This window comes from Oryctolagus cuniculus, chromosome 16 (genome assembly GCF_964237555.1).
Source record: "Oryctolagus cuniculus chromosome 16, mOryCun1.1, whole genome shotgun sequence".
In the NCBI taxonomy this organism is placed as follows: Eukaryota; Metazoa; Chordata; class Mammalia; order Lagomorpha; family Leporidae; genus Oryctolagus; species Oryctolagus cuniculus.
This window is the reverse complement of record NC_091447.1, coordinates 31,962,165-31,979,477: the sequence shown is the minus strand read 5'-3', so window position 1 is coordinate 31,979,477 and position 17,313 is coordinate 31,962,165. Positions and strand designations below refer to the sequence as shown.

Genomic DNA, 17,313 nt, shown 5'->3' with positions numbered 1-17,313 from the left:
GATCAAGGTTTCTGCTGATGCACCTGGGAAAGCAGCAGAGGATGGCCCAAGTACTTGGGCCTCTACTACTCACATGGGAGACCTAGACGAGTTCCTGGCTTCTGGCTTCAGCCTGACCCAAACCTGGTTATTGTGGCCATTTGGGGACTAAACCAGTGAATGAAAGATTTCTCTTCCCTCCCACCCCCATCTCTCTGCCTTTCAAATAAGCAAATCTTTTTGCCTCACAGTTTTGTTCTCTGAACTCTTAGTTTACTAAAGGATACATTCAGCTTTCTTTGTTTATTTCTTTCTACCTTTCAAATAAATAAAAGTAAATCAATAAAAATTTTAAAAGAATAGTTACCATATTAAATGGTAAGAAAACCTTAACAAAGAAGACTTGAATGTTCTGTTTTGATTGGTTTCTTTGGCTTGGCATGCTGGGACGTGTATCTATATTGCATTCCATCCCATATACTTTTATTTTCAAGGGGAAGGGGAAGGATGACAGATTTCCCCTGCTTTGTCCCACTTACCATGGTGGCATTTGGGGTGGAAAATGTATTTTTAGCTAGTTAATTTTTGTTCTCAAATCCAACGCTGTAAAGCCATGTGTTCACACAAATCATGTGTCTGTTAAAGAACTCTGCCTGGAGCCAATGTTGTGGTGCATGTGGTTAGGCCGTATTTGGGATACCCCAGCCCGTTTCAGAGCCTGAGTCCTGGCTACGCTGGACCTCTGATCCAGCTTTCTGCTGACGCCCCGGGAGGCTCAAGTGCTTGGGTTCCTCCCTTCCCCTTAGGAAACCTGGATGGAGTTCTGGGCCCCTGGCCTCAGCCTGGCCCTCTCCCAGCTGTTGTGGGCATTCTGGGAAAGAACCAGCAGATGGAAGGTCTCTTTCTCACCCTCTCTGTCACTCTGCTTTTCAAACAAATCTTTTGTAAAAAAGAACTTTGCCTTTTTTCACATAAAGGAAAATAATTTTGTTACATATTTATGCCTAGAAACAAGATTTGTGTCATTGTCACCCTAGTTATATTTATGTGTTCATTTTTAACCAAGAAGCGTATCTTTATTTTTTAATCTCTAATTCTTAATAATATTCACAAATCAGAAGTGGGAATTATTTCATTGTTTTATAAAGAGAATGCAGTCTTGGACCCAGAGTCTTGAGGCCGTTCAGTGTTTTTCTGTATAATGTTATAGTTTTGTCGGAAAACTGAAAGATGCTGTGATTTTTTTTATGATCCAGCTTGATTTGAAACATCATTCTGTGAAGTCTTTGGGAAGATTCTTCCCACCACAGGCTATTACAGCTTGTTAAATATCGGTTAGGAAGATTGATGGGTGCCAGCAAAACAATTTAAATTATTGTATTTATCTAAAATTAAAGTGCATATAGAGATAGAAGGCCTACTTTAGTCCTGATAGTCTATGATTCATGGCTTTTTTATTTTTGCCTCGTGAAACCATTAGGACTCCCATCGCAATGCACACCTAATATAAATCCATGTCACAGCAGTTGTAAAACTTTTCAAAAATGATGCCTTTATCAAATGATACACCAAACAAGAAGGTATGGGCCTTATTTCAGATGGGAAGTTTTGAGGTACTGTTATAGGGAGTTTTCCTTTAGGCAAAGTGTTTCAATCTCTGTTCCAAATCAGTTGTAATATAAATTAAATTTTAATAGATTCTAAATCATTTCCCCTTTTTCTCCCTTTCAGAAATATATCTGGACTATTAAGTAAAGAGGTAGTAATAGGCTTATAAAGTCAGGAAGCAAACTGAAAATTGAGCTCTCGTGACATTGTTCACTTTTTAATAACATCCCGTCTTGTGTCAAAATAGAAGGCCTTCGTGAGGGACCCCTCACCACGTCCTCGTGAGTGTCAAGTGGCTGCATCCCGTTAATACAGTCATTCACTCAGGCCTCCTTGACGATGCGCTAACCCTGGTGGCCGTGTGAAGATTCGGAAAGCATCCGACGTTCCGGTGTGGGTGTGACACTCTGAGAAGGAAAGCTTTCCGTTTCACTTCTGGATAAAGAATCACGGCCGCCAGTGGTGGCACCAAGATACGGAGAAACGTGGCAAAGGCACGAAGCAGACGTAGTACTGAGGGTGCAGCTGGCGTCCCCAGCCCGTGAGTCCCAAGGGAGCCCCTTAGGAAGTACCCAAAACGCAGTTCCATTTGCTTGACTGTCTTTGTATGAAATACACTATTATCTAAGATTTGTTTTCTATTAAAGACATAGTCCTGTGTGGGAAGATGTGGGTGTTTATGTGGGAAACAAATTATAGATACTTGAGCACTGTTACACTAAAGACTATATATGTATTTGATTTTATGTATTCTTTGAGCTGTGAACAACTTGGAGAAATATTTTGTAGGAATCTAAGTTGCCAGAAAAACTCTGCATTATTGGAAAATACAGCAGATACAGAAAGCCTGGTGCGGAATGTGTGTGTCCAGGGGAGAGGTGAGGCTGAAGTTGTGCATGTCCTGGCTTCACCACTCTCAGGTGTGCTTGGCGATAATTTTTTCATTGCAACAATGGAAAGAAATTGCCTTGATGCTAGGGAACTGACTTCTGAAGCAGCGCAGTATTTGTTATTGATTACGGGGTCACCTTAAGCAGACTTGGGAAGGGGATAGGCAGATGTAGGCATTCGTTCCAGCCAGGCTGTAGTGGCCCCGCTCCAGGAAGCCACTTAGAAGGGAGGATAATCCACTGATCTAGAGAGTCGTGTGCTCTGAATGGGGATCCAATCTGAGAGCTGCGCTAAAGGAGCAGGTGGAAAGAAAGCCGAGGGGCGCTTGCTTCCAAGCCTCGTGCACTGCTTGAGCGGCAGCTTTAGTTGAGCTCTGAGAGCATGCGGCTCGCTGGGCTGCATGCGCGCGATTCATCTGAGGGGTTAGGAAAACTGCCTGCTCTGAGGTCATAGTGAAATAACGAAGCCAGAAGAAAAGACCCTGATTAGCTCAGTGGAGTCCATTGTGTGTGTCCATTCTGCCGCTAGTGAAAGAAAAGCGTCACTCTCCTGCTTCCTTGGGTCTTTCTTCCCGCAGCTCTCCAAGCCCGGTTGGTTGACATTCACGGCTCAGCTTCCCAAAGAGAATCCCTTGAAATAAAGAAGCACCTTCCGCCTCCTCTATTGCTAGGCCAGCCAGTGGTTTCTCCCACTTTCTCTGTGCTCCCTGGGCCCCAGGGCAATGAGGGAGACTAGAAACGGCTCCAGGCCTGATCATGGTGGGAAAGTCAACTTTGTGGGTTTGCTGTGGGCTCCTGAGGGGCAAGCGTTTGCCTAAGGGAACTCATGGCTGATGAAGGAAATAAAGCATAATCAGTCGCTGTAAGGAAATAGCGACATCTTCCTGTATTTTGTTTTCTGTTTGATTTATTTACCCGAAAGGCAGAGTTGAGAGAAAGAGAGAGAGATGGATCCTCCATCCTCTGGATTACTCCTCAAATGGCTGCAACAGCCAGGGCTGGGCCAGGCTGAAGCCAGGAGCCTGGAACTCCATCCAGGTCTCCCATATGGGTGCAGGGGCCCATCCATCTTCTGCCGCTTTCGCAGACACATAAGCAGGAAGCTGGATTGGAAGTGGGGCAGCCGGGACCCCAGCTGGCACCCTTACCGGATGCTGGCACCGCAGGAAGCATCTTAACCTGCTGTGCCACAACACCGGGCCCTTTCTGACAGTTTAGGTAGTACAACTGTGTTTCAAGCTTAAACCGTCTCAGAGAGCTAGATTTCAACTGAAAATTAAAATTCTAAGAAATTATAGACTTTACACATCCAAATGTTCTAGATATCTCATTTCCTTTAAAGAGCTGTACTGGCCTCTGCAGCAAGAGCTGCCAAGGGTTCGTCTTCTGTGTTGGAAGAGCCCAGGAGGGCATTGGAAGCTGCGTCCAAGGTCAGTCAGTGATGAGCTGTGTACCAAGCAGAGAGCTGAAGACACAGACTCATCAGGAAGCCCCTTGACCAACTTGGCCTTTTTGGGGGAATTGTTTAGGCCCTGAGTCCCTGTCCTGTTTACTCAGACAGGGAAAGTTCAAAGCCGTCTCACCGCCAGCGCTGGCCCACAGAGCTGTAATTCACACCATCTATCTCTTTCTGGCTCTCAGGCCGCTGGCAAATTGCATGTCTTTGTGTTGGATTAGTGTGGAATTTAATCATGCATTATTTTTCCTCCAATTAAATTATTTATATATTTGATTAACATTTTCACTGCTAGGAAGTCAGATTTCCAGTGAAACCACAAATAAACTCCTGTCCATTGGATTTCAGGCCAGTTTCCCATGGGCTCAGTCTGTTGAAGGTTAAGAATTCATTGTATATTATTCTTTGTGGATACTTTGGATCTTGGTGAGAGAAGAATATGTGCTTTTTCAACCCAGGGCCAGGAAAATGATGCAGAAAGTGTGGTGGATGTGGGCTCATCTCCTCCCTTCATCGGAGCCCTTTTTTAGCCTCGGATCCTAATTTTTATTCTTTTCTATAACCTTTTCCTTTCTCTGCCACTAAAATGTCCCTCCTTCTAATTGTACTCTCTCAGGGTTGAGAGTTAACCTGACAGATGTTAGCACAGGAAGACTTGGAAGTTTGATTGTGAACAAAATATCTAGCTCACAGGACATATACAGCCCACTGCTTGCTATGCATAGCCTGTGAACAAAGAACAGTGTTCATGGTTCTCAATTATTTAAAAATATATATTTAAAAATCATTTGAAAGGCAGAGAGACAGAAAGAAACAGAAAGGGGTCTTCCATCTGCTGGTTCACTTTCCAATGGCCTCAATGGCTGGGGTGCTGACCCCGGCTGAAGCCAGATGTGAAGCACTCCATCCAAGTCTTCTGCATGAGTGGCAGGGGCCCAAGTACTTGGGTCATCTTCTGCTACTTTCCCAGTTGCATTATCGGGGGCTAGATCAGAAGGGGAACAACCTAGGACTTGAACCAGTGCTCTGATGTGGTGTACTAGTGTTGCAGGCAGCAGTGTAATCCACTGTGCCTCAACACTGCCCTCCCCCACCCCCCAAGTTTTTAAAGAATATTTCATGATGTGGTAATATTTCATGTCCATACATGAACAGCCATTCCTTTTCATTAACATGTTGTATGTTCTGCTTATAGGCTGCAAAACCTAAGATACTTACTATCTGGCTTCTTTTTCTTAAAAAGACTTATTTATTTTGAAAGTCAAGAGTTCTAGAGAAGGAGAGGCAGAAGCATATTCCACCCCTGGTGCATTCCCTAGATGACCACAATGGCCAGCCCTGGGCCAGGCTGAAACCAGGAGCTTCATATGAACTAGGTCTCCCATATGGGTGGCAGGGGCCCATACACTTGGACCATATGCCTAAGCTTATCCCAGGCCAGTATCAGGCAGCTGGATCAGAAGTGGAGTAGCCTGGACACAAACCAGTGCCTGTATGGGATACTGGCATCATAGGAGGCTGCTTTACCCACTATTCCACAACACTGGCCCTCAAGTATCTGGCTTCATATAGAAGTTTGCCAACACGTGATCTAGTTCATCATCCTAATCTTACAGATGAGAAAATTAAAGCCCAAGGGAGTGAAGGGGTCTCTGCAGTGTACACAGCTCTTCAGAAATTAATCTATGACGCAGCTCCTGATGCCCTGCATGGCAGCGTGCCTTGTGACACAGAAGGTGAACCTGCCATGGGCTCTCGCCACAGAAGCCAGCACAGCTTTTTAAAGGAAATTAAATATTTGGAACATCTGAACATGTGAAGTCTATAATTTCTCAATTTTAGTTTTCAGCTGAAGTTTAGCTCTTGGAAATATTTTAAGCTCAAGACACATTTGAACTAAGCCATCAGAAGGGTGCCTCCCTGTCTCCTTACAGTAAGTGACTGTGTCCTCTGAGCAGCTTGTGGGCTATGAAAAAAAGAAAGATTAGCCTTGTTCCTGTGCTCCTACATCACTGAGTTTCATGTAAATCCTAACGGTGGTCTCCGTGCAAGTTTGACCTCAAGAGCAATTCCAGAAGATTGCGGAAGTGTTTCAGCTGGGACTCAGGTCTGCGTGGGGCCACCTCGAGTAGGAGTTCCCAGGATGCTGAGCTTTCTGAGAGTGAAGCTGCTGGAACTGTCCCACTGCTTGAATTCCCACGTGCTGTTCCAGGGGCAAAGGCAGAGTCAGCCCGGAAGGGCAGCAATGGAATGGTTTTGATGCTTGCAGTCACTGCTCTCCTCGGCTCACGTCTGCTCCCTTCCCTAGCACTGTGCCACTCCCAAGTCATTCATGGTTGCTGAAGTGTGCAGTGTAGACCTCCAGTCTGAAGTCCAATCCAGAGCCTTCCTCCTTCTCCCCAGCGAGGCAGGTGGCTCAAGGGAGCTGTAATTCTTTGCTCTTCCTCCACCAACACCCCTAAAGGGGCCCCAGAAGACCACACCCTGCTTCTTCTAGAACCTCACCTGGCCAGGGATTGGCTAGGACAGAAGGGAAAGATGAGGCTTTCTTACTTCACTGGCTGCCGCTGGCGGCTCATGGTTGGTCATGCCAGCTCCTCTGCGGAGCCCCCGATTCACTCCTCCTCCAGGACAGGCCTGGTCTGGCTTTCTTGTGAGGTGAACGTGAGTTCCATCCAGACAGATCCCACCCAGCCTCCGTATGGGACAGCTCACCCAGATCCTCATTTCAGATAAGCCCTGCAAGCTGGCACAAGGATGGCTGTCCCCATGATGTCCACTCAATCCAGGGAGAACTCGTGCCTCCTCACCAGGCCAAGCAGTGGCAACGCCCGAGGCCTGCGGCCTCCGCACGGCCAGCGCAATTCTGCCACGTGTGGGTCTCACCCTGTTCCTCGGAGGCAGCAAGCTCCTGCAGGTGCTCCTGCACCCCTGTCCATTTCTTTCTGCCCCCACCCCACACCACACACCTGCGGGTCTCACCTCCGGATCCTGCTGTGGCTTCATTTGGGAAGCTGACCCTGACCCCTGATGCTCCACACTGACTCAGGACCTCCCGCTCTATGTTTCTATAAAACCCTATTATTTCTCTTCATCACGCTTATCACACCATAATTGTATAGTAATTTAAGTCATTATCCATTTCCCTCCAGTGGACTATAATTTCCTTAGGGCAGGAATCATGTCTGTCTGATTCCCGGGCTTGGGACTTGGTGTGTATAGCATTCAGCCCATCCCTGTAAATGCAGAAGAGAGAAAAGAAATGTCAGAATCCATGTGCATGTCTTTTGTTCTGCCCAGCATGAGGGGTTTGCATTTGGATAGCCTTCAAATCCTATGAAATACCTTATGTTAAATTCCTGTTGTTAGGGGACCAGGCAGAATGAAGTTAAATTAAGATAAACAGAATCATGCACTGTAATTTCTTTTACCCAGTGGAAGTTCAGTTTGCTGCATGAGTCAAACCAGGTCCACAGATACTTACTGAGTACTGCCAAGTACCAGGACACTGTGTGTTGCAACCTTAAGTAGTTGACTCAGTTATTTTCCAACTTTAACTTTTCCTGCCTTTCTCTCTCCCCCTCCCTTCTGCTCTTCCTCCCTCTCTTCCTTCCTTTTCCTATCGTGTGTCTTAATCCAAAGGACCAAAATGGACCAAGAATAACTTTTATGGAATGAATTTGTATGATCGTTTATTTTTCTCCCTGGAAAGGAAAATTCAAAGGACCCCTATAGGTTTCAAAGGCTGGGCTTCGGCACACATTTGGGGCAATTCTGGGCTATGAGTGTGGGCTACAAAGATGCACTTGAAGCATGAATTCAAAGATGCCTGTTGTTCCCTGGCCAGCACATCTGTTCTCCTCATAGACTCACGTGCAAATCATCTCTTTCAAGAGGCACTCATACACAGGACAGTGGTTTTCAAAAGGAAACCCACATCCGTTGGCCAAGGGGTTGCTGTATCATTGTGTCCCTGAGTGGGGATTCTCTTGGTTTCCTTGTCATTTCCAAGGCATCCCCCAAGATCCTGGCTGTGTCCCTGTGCTGCAGTGTGCACGGATTCTCTTCTGTCACAAGCTTTCTGAGGGCATTTTCTCTGCCCTCTTTCAGCTCCAGAAACAGCCTGGAAAACTTTATGCATTTTATAGAAACTTCGTTTTCCCCTAAAGCAGCAGGCCACCTAGTGGAATACCTGGGAAAGGCCAACTCAGATGGTAGAAGTCTATCCTCAGGCCCCCAAAGACCACTCTTTCATTTAGGAGCCATGGGCTTAGTAAGAATGTGGTGAAATGTGTCACCACCACACTGTATATGAAAACAAAGGGAAGTTTCTCTCACTGGAGGAACTTTTTAGTGATATACTTCCATGTATGGTTGAGAAAGTGTTCCTAAAAGCTTCAAATTATGCCAAATGGGCAAATTAAAAAATAAGGCAAATTAAATTAAAGCAGGATGACTAGAGAATGAAAATTGACAGTGTTAGGGTAGGCATTTAGCCTAGCAGTTAAGATACCTGCATCCCGCATTAGAGTACCTTGGTTCAATTCTCAGCTCTGACTTCTGATTGTAGCTTCCTACTATGTAGATTCTAGGAGACAGTGGTGATGGCTCAAGTAATTGAGTTCCTGGCATCCATGTAGGCAACCTGGATTGAGTCAGCTCCCAGTGTTGGCCCTGGGGCCCAACCCCAGCTATTGTAGGCTTTGGGAGGGTAAACCAACAGATGGGAGCACTTAATCTCTCTCATCTGTCTGTCTACCTCTCTTTCTCATATTCTCTCTCTGTCTCTCCTTCTCAAATCAATGAATTAATCTTTAAGAGTTTTGGGGAGTAAACATTTGGCATAGTTGTTAACATACTTAGATTCCATATCGCAGTCCCTAGGTTCGCGTCTCAGCTGTGCTTCAGATGAAACTTACTGCAAACACACACTCTGGGAGGCAGGAAGTAATGGCTCAAGTACTTGGGTTCCTGCTACTCATGTGGGAGAACTAGAATTAATAGGCTCCTGGCTTTAGCCCTTGGCCTAACCCCAACTATTGAGGGCATATGGGAAGTGTATCAGTGGGAAAAAAATTTCTTTCTCAAATAAATAAATGATTTAAAAAACTTTTAATGAAAGAAAGAAAGACAAAGTTTCAACATAGATAGTATATAACCAGACACTTAAGTAGCATAGTCAACTTACTTGAATTTTCTTTAAGTTGATCCAGATTAAGACCCTTCTCTTCCTCTGGTGCTGCAATAGGTTTCTCATGTCTCCCACTTAAAGGACGCCTGATATAGTAATCTAAGGAACTATATAAAATTAAACTATAAAACTATATCATTATACTATAACTATACACATATATATACTGTAACTATCTTATTATTTTACTATACTATATTAAAGTTAAAATATAAAACAACTTTCAATTGATGAGTAATTCAGGAAAGTTCATTTTCATTCTGAAAAACAAATTATAGGATTTTAGAACTGAAAAAAAAAAAAAACCTTAGAAACTCACGAATCCATTCCTTTGTTTTGTGTATGAAGAAAACCAGGATGCTTGGGACTAAATCATTTGACAGCCATATAGTCCTCCTCTGGATATCGTTCTTTCCTCTTTGATTCTTAGTTCAGAACCGTGAATTAAAGCTTAGTTTGAAAAGTGTTTCTGGTTTTTCAGTTCCTTGTTACAGAATGTGTGTGTGTGTGTGTGTGTGTGTGATGTGCATCCTCCTGGTGTGGGTGAGAGCTGGAGAACTCTGTAGTCCTATAGCCTTTACCTCCTTTTGGCAGATGAAAATTAGCAGAGGACAAGGATAGCTCAACTGCTCTTCTACAACTCTCCTACAACTAGTTGCAAGTCTCAGAATTAAACTGTGCTCTTGAGATGCCCAGTGTGGTACTTCTGGGACACTAAGCTCCATCCTTGTAATATCACTCCTATTAGTGAGGAAGCACACATGCACAGGTAGCAAGAGCAAACTACCTGAGAAATACACTGACTTGGGGGCAGGCTTTTCCTATGTCAGTTAAGACTCTGCTTGGGACCCCTTACAGCCCATATTGGAGTGCCTGGGTTCGAGTCACAGCTCCGGTCCTGACTCTAGCCTCCTGGTAAGATGCATGCAGGGGGCAGTAAGTGACAGTTCAAGTACTTGGTTTACCTTATACCCATTTGGGAGGCCTATATTGAGCTTCTGGTTCCTGGCATCTGCCTGGCCCATTCCCTAATCCAAATGCCCAATTGTTGCAGGCATTTGAAGAATGAACTACTAGTAAATAGAAGTTATCACTCTCTAAATGTTTTTCAAATACCATAAACTAACAAACAAACAAAAAGAACAAAACAGAGGCTGTTACACTAAGAACAGTTTAAAAGAAAACACTGCCAAGAATTTTAAAAATCTTTAATATGGTGAAGTTATTCATATAATCCTTAGGATCTAAGATTGGGACATTTTTAAAAAAATTTATTTATTTATTTGAAAGCCAAAGTTACAGAAAGAGAGAGAGATCTTCTATCCATTGGTTCACTCCCCTAATGGCCACAATGGCCTGAGCTGGGCTGGTCCAAAGCCAGGAGCCAGGAGCCTCATCTGGGTTACTCACATGGGTGCAGAGACCCAAGCCTTGGGCCATCCTTTTCTGTTTTCCAAGGCACATTAGCAGGGAATTGGATCAGAAGTAGTGCAGCCAGGTCTCAAACCGCCAGCATCACAGGTGGTGGCTTTACCAGCCTTGCCACAGCCCCGACCCTGGGGACATTTTTTGTACTTCCTTTTCTTGCCTTCGGAAACAAGTGATACACTTCCACTTTATTTCTCTCTCTCCCTTTCCTCAAATTGCAGCATATAAACAATGACCATATTCATGGAGAAAAGAAGGAATTCGTGTGCCGGTGGCTCGACTGCTCCAGAGAGCAGAAACCCTTCAAAGCCCAGTACATGCTGGTAGTGCATATGCGAAGACACACAGGCGAGAAGCCTCATAAATGCACTGTGAGTACCTGGTGGGCGGCAGGATTCGCACTGTGTTCCTTCTTCATACTCTTCAGGGCTCTATGTGCTGATGACTCCAACTCAGAGGAGGCACATGGTAGCTGGGGTGCTGCAAGAAGAGGGACAGAGCTGGGCCTGCTGATGAGTGCCAGGGTTTTAGAGCTACTGAGTTGCACCGAACAGTTCTAGAGGGTGGCGTGGCAGCTAGCAGCAGGTGGTGGGCACTGAGTGAACACTCAGTCACTGTCAATCCCAGCCTGATAGCTCATCATGCCATAGGCCTCTGAAGGCAAAGGGAGGAGCCTAAATGGACTTTTAAAAAAGCTAATCCCTATACGTATTGAACATCCCTAATCCAAATATGTGAAATCCAAAATGTTCCAAAATATGAAACTTTTTGAGTGCAGACATGATGCTACAAGTAGAAAATTCCACACCTGACCTCACGTGACGGTTGCAATCAAAACACAGGTGCAGTAAAAAAAAAAAAAAATCATTGCATAAAATCACCTCCAGGCAGCGTGAGCAAGGTGTGTATGGGACATAAACGGATTTTGTTTTTAGACTTGGGGCTCATCCCAAGATATCTTATTATGTGTATGCATATATTCCATAGTCTGAAAAAACTCAGGTGCTCCTGGCGCCTAAGCATTTTGGGTAAGGGCTGTGCAACCTGCACTTGGTTTTTAAGCTCCTGCACGCACTCCTGCCTTTCCCCTCAGCATAGTGCAGTCCCGTGGAGGAGGATGGCGCTGCAGCGAGGCTGAGCTTTCTTTCATGAGGTGCCGCGAGACACACTGGACACTGCTCAGCCCTGGTACTTTACATCTTAAAGGCCCTTTACAAACATGATCAAATTCCATGTCTTTGTATGGACACAAAGCCATATTAATGAACTTTGTGCTGAATCTGAAATCAGTGGGAATTCGAGGAGATCAGTGAGCAGATAATGAAAGGCATTGTGCACATTGAGCGGTCTATTAAAAAAAAACAAAACTTCAGGACTTTCACTGGCACTGAAAATGCTTTATCTTGAACTGCACCGAGCCACATCTGAATCCCAATAAATGCAGAGTTTAGTGGACTTTTTGTTCCTTGATTTTGAAAAGCTGCTGACCCTTGAAACGTCAGTTTTTCATCCACTTTGAGGGAATGTTAGGCAAAAGCTGCCATGACTATTGTGTGGAGTAATCCAGATTTACCTGTTGTCTTCAGTTTGAAGGTTGCACAAAGGCCTACTCGAGACTCGAAAACTTGAAAACGCACTTGAGATCTCACACTGGAGAGAAACCATACGTCTGTGAGCACGAAGGTTGCAACAAGGCTTTCTCAAACGCCTCTGATCGTGCCAAGCACCAAAACAGAACACATTCCAATGAGGTAAGTGTCTTCCTCCGACCCGGAGCTCCTAGGTGGAAACAAAGAGCCCTCCTGGGAATGTACATGGAAGGGCAGGGCGAGTTACCGGCATGAATGGTTCTGACTTTGCAGGTGAAGGCTGGGGTCTCAGGGGTGGGGCTGAAAACCGGACCTCATTTGGAGAGTAATGTGGACAAAGTGGGAATTTCTTGAAACCCCTGGTGAACTTAGTTTCATGTTGTTTGGAACTGCCACCTACTGGTCAAACAGTAGAAGCATTGAACTGGGAATCCTATCCACTTGCTCTGCCCTGAATAGTATGAAACCATGCACAACAGGAGGACCCTGTGAGCACGTGCCATGGATGGATTCAGCTGCCAGCCTCACTTCTAGGACAGCCACCTTTGTGTGCTGTCTGCAGGTGGTATCATAAGATGCATTGAATCAAAAAAGTTGTTTATGAAGCAACCACTCATAGTTAAATACAATTTCCAGGTGTTCTAAATTCCAACGAATTTTGGAAGATACTCTCAGAAACTCAGCATGGTTTCCAGTCAGTAACTCAAAATGACGTATTGTAAGGCTTCGTGGTAGCAGGTGGTTCCTGTTGTGGTGCTATTATTTTTAGGTAGCTACATCCCTCAAATTACACAGAAGCATGAGAACAGAAGTTTCCAAATTAATTTTGAAAAAAATATATTAGAGGGGCGATTTCCATTTACTGGTTCACTCCCACCAACCACTGGGGCTGGGCCAAGACCAGAACCAGCAGCCTGGAATTTAATCCAGGTTTCCCATGTAGGTGGCAAAAACCTCCCAGGGTCTGCGGTGGCAGGAAGTTGAAGTCAAGCTAGAGCTGGGAATTGAACGCAAGAACTGCAGCGTGGAACACTGATATCTTAACTGCTAAGCTAGATACCTGGTCTGTGCTTATGCTTTAGTGCACACCTACCTGCACACCTCCAACTTCTTGGAGGTCTTGCTCAAGAAATACCTCTTCTGTGAAGCTTTTTCTTAAATGAATCAAGAAATTAACAAAAAAAAAAAAGTTCCCCACTTTTTGGGTAGAAATAGGATAGCTAATCAGAATTTGTTAGCTTGACACATAGTTCAGCCCCACAAAGTATGTCATCAGTTTGCTTGAGAAGTGTCAGGGAAGGATCCTGTATTGTGCACACCTACGTCCTTGGAGTGGCCGTCCTTTGACTTCAGCAGATGCAGCTCTGGTTCATTCATGACCATCCAGATGGAGAGTTAGGGAGAGGAAATCTGGTAAAAAGCAAGTAAATGAGTCACTCCACTCAACAGTCATGTGGCTTTTCAGCGGTGAAGATGGTCCTCACTGCGTTTTTTATGGAACTGATGGAACAAAAGTGCCTGAAAAGAGATTAACCACACTCTCTGAAACACGCACTCACATACAGACTGGCATGTGCAAGTTCATGTATACCTACTCTTTTTGAAAAGGTGGTGGAGGAACAAGAAAGCTCAACTCTTTTGAAATCTTCTTATGAACCAATTATTTGAAGACATTTTAGGGAAGGTGCCACACCTCCACGTTTTAATATTCAAAGTACCTTTTTTTGTCCAAAAATACGTACCATGTGCAATAGCTACACTATAATTTGTTGTACATATTGAGTGCACAATTTTAGGGCAGTCTAGAATAGATAAACCCAGAGAGAAGAAATTAGAGTAGTGCTTTCCAGAAGCTAAGAGAAGAAGGCTTAAGGGTATTTGGAATTAATGGTGATGATTTACAACATTATGATGTACTAGATGCCACTGAATAGTGCAATTTAAAAGACTTCCTGCTATGGCATGGGACTTACATCTGAATTTCAAAAAATTTGAGGGGCTTTGACTAACATCTTAGAACTTAATATATTTAACTGTATTTCATAATAAGCATTCATAACTATCATCTTCATTAGAAATTTAGAAGATATCCATTTTTATAGATTTTAAGCCAGTACTCTATCATGTTATAATGAAGAAATTTGGGTAGTAGATATGTTAATATTAGCAGTGTACACATGTAAATTTTTATTTTTTTATTTTATTTTTTATGAACTTCAAATATGTGCACATGTTTGCTTGCTTTAATTAATTGCATTATAGTTGAACCTGTGTTCTTCTGTGAGGTAAAAAATACAGTGCTATGTGAGAATTGAATATCTTATTAGATTAAGATATCTTCATCAATAATAACCTTCCTCAGGGTTGAACAATTTACTTAAATTATTAACCTGGATCAAAAATGCATAATTAAAATTTTACTCACAAACACGTAAGCTGTTTTTCTCTATGCCGTTTACAAACATGTGGCCTTGCATTATGAATGACAGACAGTTTCAGATGCACCAAAATTAAGTTTGTCCAAGAAATCCAGATTCGTGTCATCAGATGGTCCTAGATGAAGCAGTGTATTTGCTTCCATTGACTTGCACTTTCTCTGTACCTTCATTTATCCCTCTAACAAATACTGATGGCTGGTTCTGTGCCCAGGTTTTTGCTATTTAGGGTGTAACAAGGAATGCATGAAAGGGAATGGGAAGGGAGTGAAGTCCACTCCAGGGAGCCACCACAGCACTGCTGTGTCCCTCTGGCCATCCTGCCCATTCAGTGGCTCTGCCAGGACTCTCGCTGCTGCAGACCACACAGCTCAGGTGCCTCCCAAGGCTACCATTGAACAAGCTTCCTTGAGCACTGGTGCCCTTGAATCTCCCTCTCCCGAAACCTGAAGGACTTTGTGTTTTCCACAGACTTTTTAAAGTCCCTTTGATGTTCAAATGCAAGGACACATGTGTACAAGCTGTACATGCCGCTCTCCCAGAAACTCAGGAGTATACTTCTTCCAAAGTAGCTGCTTCCTTATTTCTGGGCTAACCTGTAACAAACATGAATTTACTTATAGGAAGAGTAGTTCTCTGGTCTTGCTTTGTGCTCCTTGTCTCTCTCCTGGTCCCCATCCCCACACTGTTGGCCCGTGCACCCAGCCTGCTTTTCTGCAGGCATGACCTGCCATAGCAATGCCATGAACAAGCAGAGGGCCAGGGTGAGAATATGGTAAGCTAATGGCACTCATCGTCAGGGCCATTCTTCTGTCGCTAATGCATAGAACTGGACGTGCTCACTTCATTATGTACATGCTGCAAATCACACGAGGTGCTGAATAGACGTAATTCCTAGTTAATGGGAATCAATTCGACCCAAAGGAATCTGAGAGTCGGAGGTGAAGGCTGTCAGGATAATTTTCAGAATCGGCTCGTCATTGCATTAGGACATTTCAGCATTTTAGGTAGCACTCAGTCTGTTCTGAGCTGTTAGAGAAAAAGCATCTTTCAGATACATGTATTCTACCGGACAGCACGTCTTTTAAAATGTAATGGGTACATTATATTAATCATGCTTTTTATGATGATTGCTTACTGATAGCTCATCTTCAGGTATACAGACATATAAATATATACTCACACAAGTATCCATGAATATATTATATTTCAAGCCAAGTGAATAAAGGTACAATTCTGATGTTGGGCAAGAGCCAAGGCCAGAAGTTCTGTCATAGGAGAAATATTTAGCTGTAAGCCTACAGATAATTTTGGTAACTATCTGCAGGCTTAATCACTGACTCGCATAGGAAATGAAATTAGCATGACATAGTTTCTAAATCTTGGTACTCAGGAGGAGCACAGAGCAGGAATCCCAGCGTGCAGATCATGGCCCATCGCCCTCTGCAGGTTCTGGTGAATATTCGTGGATGTCTGTAAAGGGGCTCTGGCACTGTGAAGATTAGAGGAGTGCAGGGTGCGTTTGAGCCCTGACATCCACTCACAGTTGTAAAGGTATCCAGAGAAACACATGTTAGTGATATGTCACAGGCGAGAGGATAGAAGTATCTTTTTTTTATTATGCCAGCGTATAAATAGCCAACTTTCAAAGAGGTCAGAGCCTCAGAACCAGGTTATCCATAATATATTTCTTCCCACCACCGCTTGTAAAGGATTGGCGGCATTCCCTAATTAGTGACAGGCATCTTTTTAGGCCTTCTTCCATCATCAGTAGCAGCATGGCACCGCAGTGTCTGTGGGGCACCTGTCACAGCACCACTGCACTTCTTCCCATGCACAGCGTAAGTGCATCCAACACCAGGATGGCAGTTTCCACATTCGCAGCTCTCTTAGGCTCTCTCTAAAATAATCAGCTGTGGAGGCAGAGCCCATGGACACTGAGCACAGATCAGATGGCCTTATGAAACCATTAATTCCTAGAGGGATTTGTCTTCCCCTGAGCTTTGTGAATGCGTTTGGAAAGAATTAAAAATGCAGTGAGCGGCCACAAAGGACTCACTTTCTTAAAACCTTGCTGTCTCGTTCTTGCGGCATTTGGCAGAAACCGTATGTGTGCAAAATCCCAGGCTGCACTAAGCGTTACACAGACCCAAGCTCCCTCCGGAAACACGTGAAGACCGTGCATGGCCCAGAGGCTCATGTCACCAAGAAGCAGCGTGGGGACATGCATCCTCGGCCCCCACCCCCGCGGGATCCCGGCAGCCACTCACAGTCCAGGTCGCCCGGCCGGCCGACTCAGGGAGCCCTCGGGGAGCAGAAGGACCTCAGCAACACTACCTCAAAGCGGGAAGAATGCCTCCAGGTGAAGACGGTCAAGGCCGAGAAACCCATGGTATGTCATTCCGTCTCCTGATCCTCCCAGGGCAGCCTGCGGTCCTTTAGGTCCTTTAGGGCTTTAGGCTGCTGCATCGGTCTGTTTCTAGTGTGAAGAGGTCCTGAGCCTGGTGACCTGCATTGCTTTAGCGGAAGTTGATCTGCATAGAATAACTGAGCTCAGAAAAGAGCTCCCGGGTTTCCAGACTGTTTTTAAAATCAGTCCCGAGCCATACCCCTTGTGGCAGGAAGAAAGATGCATCTGTCTCTTTAGTGTGCCTGTAATGTAGAAATCACTCATCGGGTCTCTTCGTAAACACGCTTTCTGTCTTCTTTGCCCCAGTGACCCCAAGATAAAGAAGCC

General features: G+C 44.5%; 1 protein-coding gene across 2 annotated transcripts in view; it reads left to right on the top strand.

Moving 5' to 3' along the window:
- The window catches only part of GLI3 (GLI family zinc finger 3), a 278,933-nt gene that overhangs the window by 251,549 nt on the left and 10,071 nt on the right, over positions 1–17,313 (top strand). For both annotated transcript variants that reach the window (XM_002713771.5, XM_070059772.1), the window contains 3 exons: positions 10,774–10,923; positions 12,139–12,303; positions 16,678–16,968. In XM_002713771.5, coding sequence (XP_002713817.2) covers positions 10,774–10,923; positions 12,139–12,303; positions 16,678–16,968 — 606 coding nt within the window. The remainder of the gene's footprint in view (positions 1–10,773; positions 10,924–12,138; positions 12,304–16,677; positions 16,969–17,313) is intronic.